A 12,675-nucleotide genomic window follows, 5' to 3' on the forward strand; every position below is an offset into this window, starting at 1 on the left:
CAATACTAATATGCATTTGATAACATAGAACAACATCTGGCATATAAAGCTTGAGTAAATTATTAATTTCCATCTCATCCAAACACAGGTTCACACCTGCCATTATCAGAACATCTTTTAAAAATCTCACCTTTACATAAAGGTAAACATGAATTTCAAACCCAAATATTTTTCATCCATTCTGCTTCCAGTCTGTAACAAACTTTGATAAAATAACTGTGACAGACTCAAAATGTTTCTAAGTGAGAGCTAAATGTCAAGAGACATTTGCTATCAGAAAGCTGTGGGTAAAGAATGTGTGCTGTGTCTTGCAAGCTGTCATGCCAAAGGTGGTGAATTCCCTGAGAGCCATCATAGCCATCTTTTTCCAATGTGCCGTATAATAGCATGTCAGCTGAATCACTTTTAAATCATTGTCTACAAGCGTTTGTGACAATAAGATCGAAGAGTCTCTGTCATCAAAACACAATTCATAGCGTGAACAAATGTGTTTAATGCATCTCACGCTTAAATGTCAGAGGGTCAGTTTTTAATGAGCAACTCATGGGTTTGAATCTTGACAAGTGAATCAGTTTCCAATTTCACGTGCCATGCACTTCAACTGGGAAAATATGTTCTGAAAGCCTTCTGTAGCTCTCTTGACATTTAGACAACACACAGTACACTTTTTTTGTGTTGGATGTTTATTTCTATTAGATTTATTAAAAAAAAAAAAAAAAAAAAACTTGAAGAGGACAAAACAAACATGTGAGACAATGATCTGTTGAAATAAATCATACCGACTATCAAGCAAGATTGAACTCTCAATAGTTATGCTTGGACTCAGCAACCATATAAAAACTGTTTGCTCAGTAGCAAAGTCCTTGATAGAGTACACAAAAAGCTCCAATATATTCTCTCACAGGAGGCATTTATATGGCCTCATTCCTTTAGAAATAGAGTTTTTTAAAGTTGAAAAACAGGTTTCAGATGCCAGTGATGGTCCATAAAGCATAAGATCGAGGAAAAAGTAATACAGTCTGGAGCACCAGATACAACCGAAAAGAGGGCAAGAGAGAACTTCAGTAATCCGCAGGTGAAGGTCACATACTGCATGTCTTGAATCAAATGGCAATTCAAAAAAGCCCTGCTCACACTGAAGGCCACATTTACTTTTCATATTGTTTTCATTCAAGGTGAAAAAGCCAATATTGTCATGAGCAGTCCAAAAGAAACCCAAACGGCACATACGGGAGGCAGGCAGGTGTAGAACAAAAAGTAAACTTTAATAATTTACTGGATGAACAAACCAAAAGTGCTGCAAAGAAGGAATTGCAAAGAATTATAAAGTTCACAAAACAAGAATCCAAACAAAACCAGGTAGTATATACAGTGGAGATAAAGACAAGCACAAGGTGAGTGTCAGTCAGTAACTGAAACCTGGGGTCTGTATGAATAGTCTTTTTTGTTTAGAAACTTCTGGGGCATTTAACTCTGTTAGGAAACTTGTAAAGTGGCAGCCACTAAGAGTTACTTGAAATTCTCTGAATACTAAGGAAAGGAGCATCAATACTTCCTTAACCATCTCCTTTAACATAGGAAATACCGGAGATAGTTCTGTCCAACAATTTCTTGTTGCTACAACATTTGAAGCAATGTTTGATGACCAACTTTAGTAATAAAGAAATATTCTACATTACATTTTGTTATATAAATATGATAATCTGGTCTAGTTGACCACAAAGCATTTTTACACTGCAAGCCACATTCACACACACTCGCACAGCATGACTTATACAAAGTTAGTGGCCACATAATGGTTTTTCCTCGATCACACACGTTCACATATGGATGGATGCTTCGGTGGCAACGTGTGGTTCAGCGTCTTATCAAGGACACTTTGACATCTGGTCCAGGGAAGCTGGGAGTTTAACCACTGGTCTTCAAATTGTCAGACCACTGCAACACAAGTGCATTAGTGCCCCGTAGTAATACAATAATAGTACTCTCACTTACTTTCACTTGTGATTTGCAAAGGCGATACAGTGCTCTGTTTGCAAAAAGTAGCCAAAAAAAAGTAACTTTGTCTTACTTTAATAACTGAATGATCTTTAACTGTGAAAAACTATGAGTAATATGAATGTCATGAAGATTAAGACTTGTGTGTGTGTGTGTGTGTGTGTGTGTGTGTGTGTGTGTATGTGAAAGTGAGACTTCAGTTTTTGAATCAGAGCCAAGAAACCAGCTCAGATTTAACAAAATGTGTGGTCACCTTGAAGCTAATATCCAATTATGGTTGATAATCCAGCGATTTACTAACACAGTCACAGCTTGTTACTTGAATCTAACATCAGATCTGCCACTTTGACGCCCTTTGCCAATCTGCACATCTCCTTGTAGAGTGCATTGACCATTATGGAAATTCATTGGCTATGTCTGCTTTCATTTGTTATTAGTCCACTACCTGTAAAAATGGCCACACCAGTAAGGATTTCTCTGCATTTCAGCCTCAGAAAATTGGCCAATAGTCCATTATTCAATTATCTATTAACAGTGGCCATCTTTTGTCACTGGTTCAACATCTCCCATCTTCATTAGGTTCTGTTTATCAGATATAATACACCGTCCTCTTTTGTCTTTCTCCACTGCCTCTTGTGTTAGATTTAATTTGCTACCATGTCATACAGCCAATCTTTATAATGTTGGAGGAGCCCCCTCAAGCTCCACATCTCTTTCTCATCATTGACCTTTCCTCTCTACATCAACCTCCCATGCCCCCACCCACCACCCCCTCCTTATCTTTTTTATTTTGTACTCTTCTCATCTAAGCCCTCTGTCTCTGCTCCCGTCTTGCCTTTTTAACCCTCATGCCACCTTGTGCAGCATCTCTATCTCCCTCTCACGTCACTTGGCAGCATGCAGGACTGCTTGTCAGGAGCCTGGTATATCTGCAGCACAAGAGGCAGACCTCACCCAGCCTCTGAGCTCCATCCATCAACTGCCCTGCAGAGCCAGCACAGCAGATGACACCACCCTTTTTGTTTTCCCTCATATAGACACCTTTAGAAGGCCAACATGCCACAAAAAGAGCAAAAAGATTTTATAGAGTGAACAAACATTTTACATATGATACATTACAAAATCTGACCGGGATTAAATACTTAATCCTCTATGACTGAACCATGCATTTGAAAATGAAAAAGCATGCTTCTTCCTTAATACACACAGGTCTTACTTCTAAAGCACACTAGCATTTTTTGGAATTCATTTCACAGGTATTCAGGTTGCTTGATGCAATTAAATCAGAGTTGGTGAGAATGAATGATTATCTACCAAAACCAAAGCCCAAGGAGCCAAAGTTTTAATTTGAGTGTCTTCTAGATGTATACCCACTGCTCCTTTCAGATTAATTGGTGTGACTTTAGTAATTCATAAAAGATGTTGAGTCTTTAGAACCTTAAAGCTGCCGTCGGCAACTTTTTTTTAGTCATATTAGCTTGAACTGTCATGGGATTCTGGAAGTAGAATATTAAATAGGCTGTTTAGGAAAAATCCCGAATTCTGTAGCTCCCTCTGAAGCCTGTAATCGTGCTTGCAAAAATCGAGCGCTCCCGGCTGTTTTTAACCAATCACGTTAGGTTTATTATTAATCTATTATCTGACCAGAACAGTCACCAACCACGTCTTCCATGCTGTGTGAGTGTGAGTCTGCCCCCAGCTTGTGTGGGCGCACACTGGTGTGAACTCACGTGCACAACCTCGTCCACAGAGGGGGAGGGACCTGAAAGTTGTATCAGTTCGAATTTTCCGACTTTAGACTCGGAATTTTGAAAACCTGCCGACGGCAGCTTTAATATGCATCATTTTCAGTCAGTGATCCAAGGACACAAATGTGGGACATTGAAAAGCTTAAAACCCTTTATGGCCCCCTAAAAGGCTTGTGCGATTCAAGAGATACTTAACTTACATGAACAGAAGAGAGATTAGAGGAGTGTCAGGAACAAAGCAACAATGAAGCCGACAGAAAACTCGACATCCTCTCACATCCGAAGTGAACAAGAGCAGAGACGGCAACTGTCTCGACAAGACAAAACAAAAGCTCAGAATTCTAGCATAAAACCACAGACACTCAATCACACGAGCAGTTTGCTCAAAGTATGAGAAATGTCTGTGACCTGAAAGTAATCAGGAGCGGTGTCAGCTGACTTATGATGGAATATAATACTCTGGTAAATAAAGCCTAATCTGACTTGAACAGAGAACAACATGTAATTTAGGATGATTTCTGCAAATGCATATGTAATTTATGTGTTGGAATAAGCAATCGACTGAAAACTGATAGAAATTAACAGTGAATAAAATGTTGAAAAAGTAAAGGTGTCTCGCATCTCTATAATTGTATCGTCATTTTGTAGTTGTTTTCCTTTATTTGCCTTGAGCATCTCTACAATTCTTTGCATCTCTTTGTGAAAATAGAGGCTGATGGTTAAAGCAGAGTTTGAAGCATAAAAGGGAACCTTAGAAAGCTTGAGGGGTAGAGTAGTATGATACGACGGAAGACTGGAACTTTTAAATAATCGTGATGTCGGAAGAATTTCATACTACAGAGATTGAATGTAACCAATTGCGCGCAATTAAGAACTAAATTAAAGTACACAACTGATATACCATTTAAAGAGTGGTTAGGAGAAATGAACAAAATAGCGAGCTACGAGCAACTGATTCTCAGGCTGAACAATAAGGAGGAGATATTCATGAAACTATGGGGTCCCTTCATAAGTGCTGTGCGAGATGGTTGATTGGTGGGGCAATGTTGATGAATCTTTATGTGGATAGCGAGATGTGTCTCAACTGTGACAAAAGACTGATTTGTTGTGGGATGGTGACTGTGGGAGTGAGGGAGCCAGGTGAGATGCTCGAGATGTTAACCCTGTGTATGTTGATGTATGTAATTATTTTTATGTTTGGATTAGTTTAGTTTATGTAAGCATTTTTTAGCGAGTAATGTTTTGTGTGTGGGTTGTTTTTTTTGTTTCTTTGTTTTTTTCCTCATGTTATGTTGTTTTATTCTTGTCATTGTTCATGTATATTGTTCCTTTTGTTGTACTGTTAAAAAGCAATAAAAAGGGGCGGTCGGTGGCGTAGTGGGTTAAGCAGCCGCCCCATGTACAGAGGCTACAGTCCTCGATGCAGCTGGCCCCGGTTCGAGTTCCGCACCGAGCGGCCCTGTGCTGCATGTCTTTCCCCTCTCTCTGCCCCCTGCTTCCTGTCTCTCTCCAACAGTCTATCAATTAAAGGCATAAAAAGCCCCAAAAAATATTTTAAAAAAAAAAAGCAATAAAAAAGTGAATTACAAAAAAACTACAAAACTGAGATTATATTTGTGCTTTACTGCGTTTCATTATATCGAATAAAAGTGTTTTTTAAATCAACCTGTTACAACATCTGTCAGCTTTAGCTACCTGTTATCTTAAAAAATTAAGACCGAGTTACAGAATGTAAAAAGCATATGAAAAAATTATTGCTTTAAGTTTATTACAATTACTACACACTTTCCCTTCAATAAACCTTCCTTTTAAATGTGTATGTTGCCCAGAGAGGTTTGGACAAACATGACAGTGTTTCTTTGAGATTTAGGATTTTTTTCCCCCTCAGTGAATCAATTAATTGTGAAAATGACTAATAGACTCATGAAAATACGTTTCAGCCTAATATGTGAAAGTTACACTCAAAATTAAAGAAATAAACGTATTAGTTATGTCTTTTAGTTGTTCTTTTCCAGCTTTTGTAGTTGTGTTCTGTGTCTTTCTACATCTGTTCAGTAATCCAACTACGGCCATTGAAAATGAATAAGCGTGGAGTACAGCACAACAAAGCAGAGGAAATTAAAGAAAAACAATTGAGTGGAACTAATTCTGAAACACAAATATGACAAATTCAGAGAGCAGCATAATACAGAGCATGCATTTGAGATTAATCACCACTACTGTGATGCCAACTGAATAACTCTGCATAGTTTCAACTACAATTCTTTAAACCAGAACGTGTTTGATGCGTTGCAGAAATCATTAATGACTAATAGCATTTATTCCACTTAGTTATGAACAAAATGCATTACTTTGCCATTGAACTTATGTCTGATCAACAGCTCTTCAAGGCTCATCATTCTCCACTCAGATATCAGCATATCAACATTTTCTTCTCTGCATGTGTGTTGCAAAGTGGGCACAAACTGCGGTAATAGTTACTGAGGTATTAATGAAGCTTTGATGAATTTACAAATCTCCACCACTTCGAATTGAGATATTCACACGGGCATTTGGAACCTGTGCTGAATATGAAGTTGTGCTTATTTCTTAGTCCCCAAGATGCCTAAGATGATGGTAATTGTATAAGGGATGACTGGGAATATAATTGTCTGGATTAAATGGAAACTGATGTGAAGAAAAGATGTCTGCGGCAGACTGTTTGTGTACCAAAACAGAATTCATTGGCGTCCAGGAAAAGATCAAAGTAATACGTTATTAATGAGTCTTAAAAGCCTTGATGTATTCACAACCTGTGCACTAATTTATTTGTCGGTGAGTACTTAACTTTTAAATTAATAGAAGAGCATTCACAAGAAGCTAATTGTAATGCAAGTGATGTTTCTGACCTACTGTTAGTTTAAGCTTCTTTTCTAAGATATTTTCTTACAGGAGTAAAAAAATTAGTTGGCGTAGAAAACTGGTAATAATCAGAGATGACTTGGTGTCAGCTGAGAGTAAATGATTGTTGAGATAGAAACATACGTACATGGTGTATTTATGCATGTATGTAATATGGCCTCAAGACAAAAAACATGTGTATGAAATTATTGTAGCAACATGCATCTCAGTAGGATTCTTTACCATACAGTAATCTTAGAAGATTTCCAACCATGAAAAAATATTGGATTGACAACACATTTGCTTAATTATACAGTATTACAGGCATTTTATTTTAATTTCACGTACGTCCTTGAAGTTACTGTTTAACCTCTATCGATTGCTTTACTTCAAACAGTGTCTGAAGAACAAAAATCATGTCACTGTCCAATTATTGATACTTTTACTATACATGTTATCAATTTGTCTATCATCATTGAAGAACAAAACGTAAAAAGACAAATTGTGACATTGAATAGTTAAACTGCTGTGTAACCGACACATTTTCTTTAGTCTACAACCATATATTAACCCTATGACTATGGCAGTATTTGACATCCACATTTTACACTTGAGTTGAAAAGTCTTTAGAGTGTCACTGTCCTTGCAAAATGAGAGGAAGATGAAGTGTCGAGTGATGTGTCTGCAGGGCAAAACAAGGCACTCAGCTCACTTTCACACTGTCATATTCATCACTGCCGCCAACACTGCCTATGCCACACCAGCATTTTCCTCAATCATGCCAGAGCAATACAGCGATTATTCAACACGGTATGATCAAGAGCTTCACAAAAAAGAAAACGCCCCATATTTTCTGAGCCGGAACAAAACATTGAAACTTTGTTGTTCTAATACAAAGAGGTTTTGATGTTTGGCTTTTTTTTTTTCTCTCTTTTTTTTTGTTACACAACAGTTCATCTTTTTCAAAGTTTATGGGGAAAGTATTGCAAAATAATGCACTTAGACTTTGTTTACACTGTGTGATGAAAGAGAAAATAACAATTCTCAAAGTGAAGAGTTGCATTCTGGTGGCCAAAGCTCTGTTTGTAATATTTCAAACAGACTACTGTTTCTTTTCAAGGCCAACTAATCCAAAAGGTGAAACTAATCTCAGTCTCACCTCTGCCATCTGCTTTGGGATTTGTCAGAGTTCAAAGGAGGTGCAGACAAGATTACTGGATCAATAGTAGTAGAAAACACCCAATAAAAAGTAGGCAATTATTTACTTTACTCAATCATTGCTATTTTTCTTATTTGCTACAGTTGAATCTATGTAATAAACGGTCAGATATTTTGTGCCAGAAAAATGCATTTCTGTTCATGAATCCACATATTAGGTTGCTTTCTGACGCTGAAGTTTTATGGGTTCAGAAATACAAGCAAAGGCTCATCAATTTAACTTACCTGGTGGATGAAAACTTGTGCACCTCGAGGGCTCATGAGCAATACAGCCCGTCGTAAAGTGTCCCGGTACCGGTTAAGCTCCTCGGTGCGCATGGTGTTGAAGAGGTCAGTAAATACTCGACTGATGTTGCGGTCCACCCTCTGCAAGGAAACATCCAGACCGAGTCGAGACGCCTGGTCCATAAAGGATTGCAAACCCCGGATGTCTGATGAAGGAGAAGACATTTCATCAGGATGCGACAGAGACAGGGAAACAAAAACAAGAGAACTCTTCAGGCAAGCACCGCTTTGCCCTGGAGCATTAAATTTCAATTGTTGGTAAACATCCTGTGCTTTCAATATCTGTACATGCACACCATATTCTCAGGCTTCATTTGAAATGCTTCAAGGCAGATTTTGGTCTTTGCTCCCGATCTAAAGCATTACAAAACAGACAAGCATTTGTGCATGTGTCTATGTTCACTATAGATGTCACCACTTAAAAGGCTGCACTGCACACACAAATCAAAGGTGATATGCAACAGAGGGCTCACAATAAGCAGAGCAGTTCCGGTGGTCACAGGGGTGCAGCAACCCAGCATGTGCCAAGTCATGCGGCATTGTTAACGAGAGCTGAGAAAAATCACTTGGACCAGACCTCCTTTTGTATCCACTAAAAGTGTGGGTGTATGTGTTCCTCCTGTTGCATCTCTAACGATTTGATGAGTCATCGAGTGCTCTGGTGCTTTAGAACAGACCAGACTCAGGGATTTAATCTCTAACTGGCTCATTTGCAGCACTTTTTTGTCCCCTTTTTTGAGTTTGGCCAAAACTAGAAAACCTCTGTTCTGGTCTGAAAAGAGAAGATGAGATAAGATAGAAGATATTTGTACTTCACTGTGGTTCATTGGTTAATACCTACGGCAAACTAAAATAACAATATGACAAAAGTATCATTTGAAACAAATCGCAGGAATTACCTGCAATGTTTGATCTTCACTGCAGCTAGTCTATTGCCAATAATCTCTTGGGTAACAAATACACAAAGCTGCAGCTGGATTCTCAGAATTAGAATGTTCAAAGGGCAAAATGTGAAATTAAATTTTTTATAATTTTTTTAAATTGACCTCGCACATGCTTAGAAATCCCTTTCCCTTTCTTACACACGTCTTCTGTCTCCAACTTAAAATGGAAACCCCTGCCGATGTATGTTGAATTAAGGGGCCAAAAAAAACTCTTAATCTTTTTTTCTTTTCTTTTTTTTTTATCTTATAAGACCGCCAAATGTGCTAAAAGGTTCTTATCTGTATACTTTTCTGTTGACCAAAGTATAGGTTAATGAATGGATTTCGGTGGGCAAAAAGCTCTTTTGACATTCAAAACATTCACATGTTTGGGGATCAGCCCCTGCTTCATCACTGCTGCCATTATAGGAAAATCCTGTTACAAATTAGTGGTGGAAGCATTTTACTTCTACACTTCTACACCCCAAATAAAAAATATTGTAACAAATAAGAGTTTCTAATCCCATGAAGACCTAAGCAAACATTTCCATTCGATAACTGCTTCAGGACTCCGACAGAAACATCGGACTTCAAAGTCAGTGTTCCAAACACATAGCAGGGTTTTCCACTGGGCAGCCGTGTGAGCCATCGACAGGACTGCAGAAAAGAGGATTAACGTGGAATTAAAGGTCTGATTTCTGGACATGTTTACCCAAGCGTCATTTCTGAACACTTCCTCTGAAAGTTCCAGATATTAAAACTTAGCCGTGTTTTCCTCAGCCTTCACTCTCACTCTGACAACTCACTCACTAATCTTAATATCTGTCTGTCTCCTGTCTATGTTTTGCCCGGCAGTATGCACCAATTTTAGAATTGGAGAGAAAAGTTACATTTAGACAGAAATACACTGTGAAAAGGCTCTAACATCCCTTTTCAGTACCACATTCACGGTGAACTAAAGCAGCCTCCCTCTTGGATTGGTGCAAAGCAGAAATGAGCATATCCTGATCAAAGGGCTGAGTTTTTACTGAGCTGTCAAGCTGCCTTGCAATCCATGCAGAGAAGGCTGAGAAAAGGCTCCTATTACTCTGTTTAGTCAAAAGTTATACCAGCCTGTGAAAGTAGTTCTGGTTATTCTTGTAACAATAATATCAGGTAATTATATGAATTAGTAATTTTTTTCATAATTACAAATTGGAAACCTAGCAGACACTAAGCTTTTAGTGCTTAGTCTGAGAGTACTTAGAGCAAAAAGGAAAGCTGAATAAATGACTGCTTCAGTTTTAAGCCTTTCATCTTCTTATTACAGATTTATGCTCCATGTCAACACAGTATTTTAAGTTAAATACAATATTGATCTTTTTAATAAAAAGAGTACATAATATATCCTGAAGCATGGTTATGAGATCTGCACAGCAGTGAATCTGTTCGCCAGGATCTCTGCTTGAAGCATCTGCCAAGAAGACTTACATTTGTAATATCTTCGATACACTCCTTTACTAAAACAGCAGGTATGTACAAAGTTTAGGCCTATTCTTTTCTGGTTTTGACAATTTCTTAAAAACAATGATCAACTTTGACCAATTTTAGCCTGATAGTTATGAACATGTATATGGTAAATGTTCCATGCTTATATGTATTTAACCTTTACTAGGTTTTACAAAGAACTTTTCTTTTTTCCCCTCATTCACCCATTCACAGACACATACAGAACATCTCATCATAAATGTGCACTCTATATACAGTATGCAGCAACTTCTTATCTACAATCACAAAATGATGAACATATTAAGGGAAAAGTGGGGTTTGGCGTTTTGCCCATGGACACGTCGACGAGTGGATATGCTAGAGATCAGACCTCAAAATTCTGGTTGGAAGATGACCCACGCTAGCAGCTGAGCTATGACTGCCCCATGTGTAACCAAAATAAGAGGTTTTTTTGACGATCAGCACAAATAAGACAAAACAAGAATCTGATTAAAACAAACAAAGCTGAGAAATGTTCATCTATATTGTTGATAAAGCATCAGAAACTAACAAATTAACATCTGGTTTGCTGTAGATTTGTGCTGCAGTTGACTGTTGAATTGTATTTCTCGATTGGTGATAATCTAATCATGGTGTTGATTTTGCATTGAAGTAAACAAAAAAACCCCACAAATAATGAGCCCTGTCCAAAATTGATACTAGAATTACATTTCCTTTCAAAATCATGCTTACAGTATGTCCTGAATATGATCACTCAGTGCTGATCAGTTTTATTGGCAGCCTTAGATTAAAAAAAAATAATTGGCAACAAATAGTTTGGCATTTTATTGAAAAATCTCAATATTTCTCTCAACACATTTGCAAACATATCAAAGCATCAGTGGATAATTTGGACGAGGTTTGCTCTTTGGCTCCCTACAGCTTTTGGATGTAATGCTACTGTTGTGAAAACAAAACTCCACGGGCAGCTTGTACATGAACAGATATAAAGATACATTTGTTGTCCTGCTTTAGAGACCTCACAAGAAAAAAAATAAATAAATAGATTAAAAATAAAGAGCCAAGGCTGAGTAATTTTGCAGGACCTACATGTTTTTATGTACCGTATGTGATGAACAAACACACTACCAAAAAAGACGAGTAAAATGAAGTCCTTATAAATCTATCATATGGTTTGCTTTTTCTTATTTACATTTTCAAAGAATCCTTATGTGGACTTTATGTGAAATCAATACAAGTGCAACATAATGCTGACTGTATATATTACAGTGTCATGTACTGTAAGATAGAAAAGATTTTGGAAAGCGTGACTTCCAAGATTTTGGTGTTAAATTTGGAAAATCTGAACAATCCTTTTACTTATTCCCACATTAGTCTGAAACAGAAGTGAGGATAACGATTAAGTTATAACTTTTGTTTCAACCTCTAATGAATAACATAACACAGATGAACATGCTGCTGTGCATTTCATTTTAGTCATGATACCGAGTACTGAAGTAAATGTCTGGAGTATTTATAGCAATCAACCACTGCTACAATCTCCTTTGATTTACAGCCTACACAGAGGAGATGGATAAGTGATCACAATTCTTTTAATGAATTTAAACCCACATGGCAGTGATTTCACAGGAAGAGCTAAACTTATACTTGCTTATCGATAGCAACAGTGAAGTTAGTTTGTCATCCTGTTTTTTTCTCCAGCAGTAAAATCCAGTTTGAGGTTTATTCTTGTCTCTCATCTTGCTCATACACCTGTCTCTCATTCCTCACCTCCTCTCATAGCAATGTCTAGTGTCTAGTTGCTACATCGGCCGCAGAGTTGTTTTTTTTGTTGTTTTTTTTACTTTATTTTTAATTTGTAAAGTGTTTTTTTTTCTTATTTTTTTTTTTACCCAATTTTAACTGAAATGTGATATCTCTTTGCTGGTGCTTTCTGCTTTATACTTTAAAGCGAAACTGTGCCATGCCAGGCAGGAAAGCCAAGTTCTAAAGTTTGATATTTCAGCCTCTGGGTGCCCTATGGCAGTTTCAGACCTTGGACGTACATAACAAGGATTGGTGTTGCTCAAAATGTGTCAGAGGCACATATTGTCAAGGTTCACAAACTTCTCTAGTGTTGCTTTAAGCAACAACAA

At 37.5% G+C, this 12,675-nt stretch overlaps 1 protein-coding gene across 2 annotated transcripts in view; it reads right to left on the reverse strand.

Moving 5' to 3' along the window:
* grid1a (glutamate receptor, ionotropic, delta 1a) overlaps nucleotides 1–12,675 on the reverse strand; it is a 300,550-nt gene that overhangs the window by 86,635 nt on the left and 201,240 nt on the right. For both annotated transcript variants that reach the window (XM_075478629.1, XM_075478637.1), the window contains exon 4: nucleotides 8,070–8,275. In XM_075478629.1, coding sequence (XP_075334744.1) covers nucleotides 8,070–8,275 — 206 coding nt within the window. The remainder of the gene's footprint in view (nucleotides 1–8,069; nucleotides 8,276–12,675) is intronic.

This window comes from Odontesthes bonariensis, chromosome 2 (genome assembly GCF_027942865.1).
Source record: "Odontesthes bonariensis isolate fOdoBon6 chromosome 2, fOdoBon6.hap1, whole genome shotgun sequence".
Taxonomy (NCBI): domain Eukaryota; kingdom Metazoa; phylum Chordata; class Actinopteri; order Atheriniformes; family Atherinopsidae; genus Odontesthes; species Odontesthes bonariensis.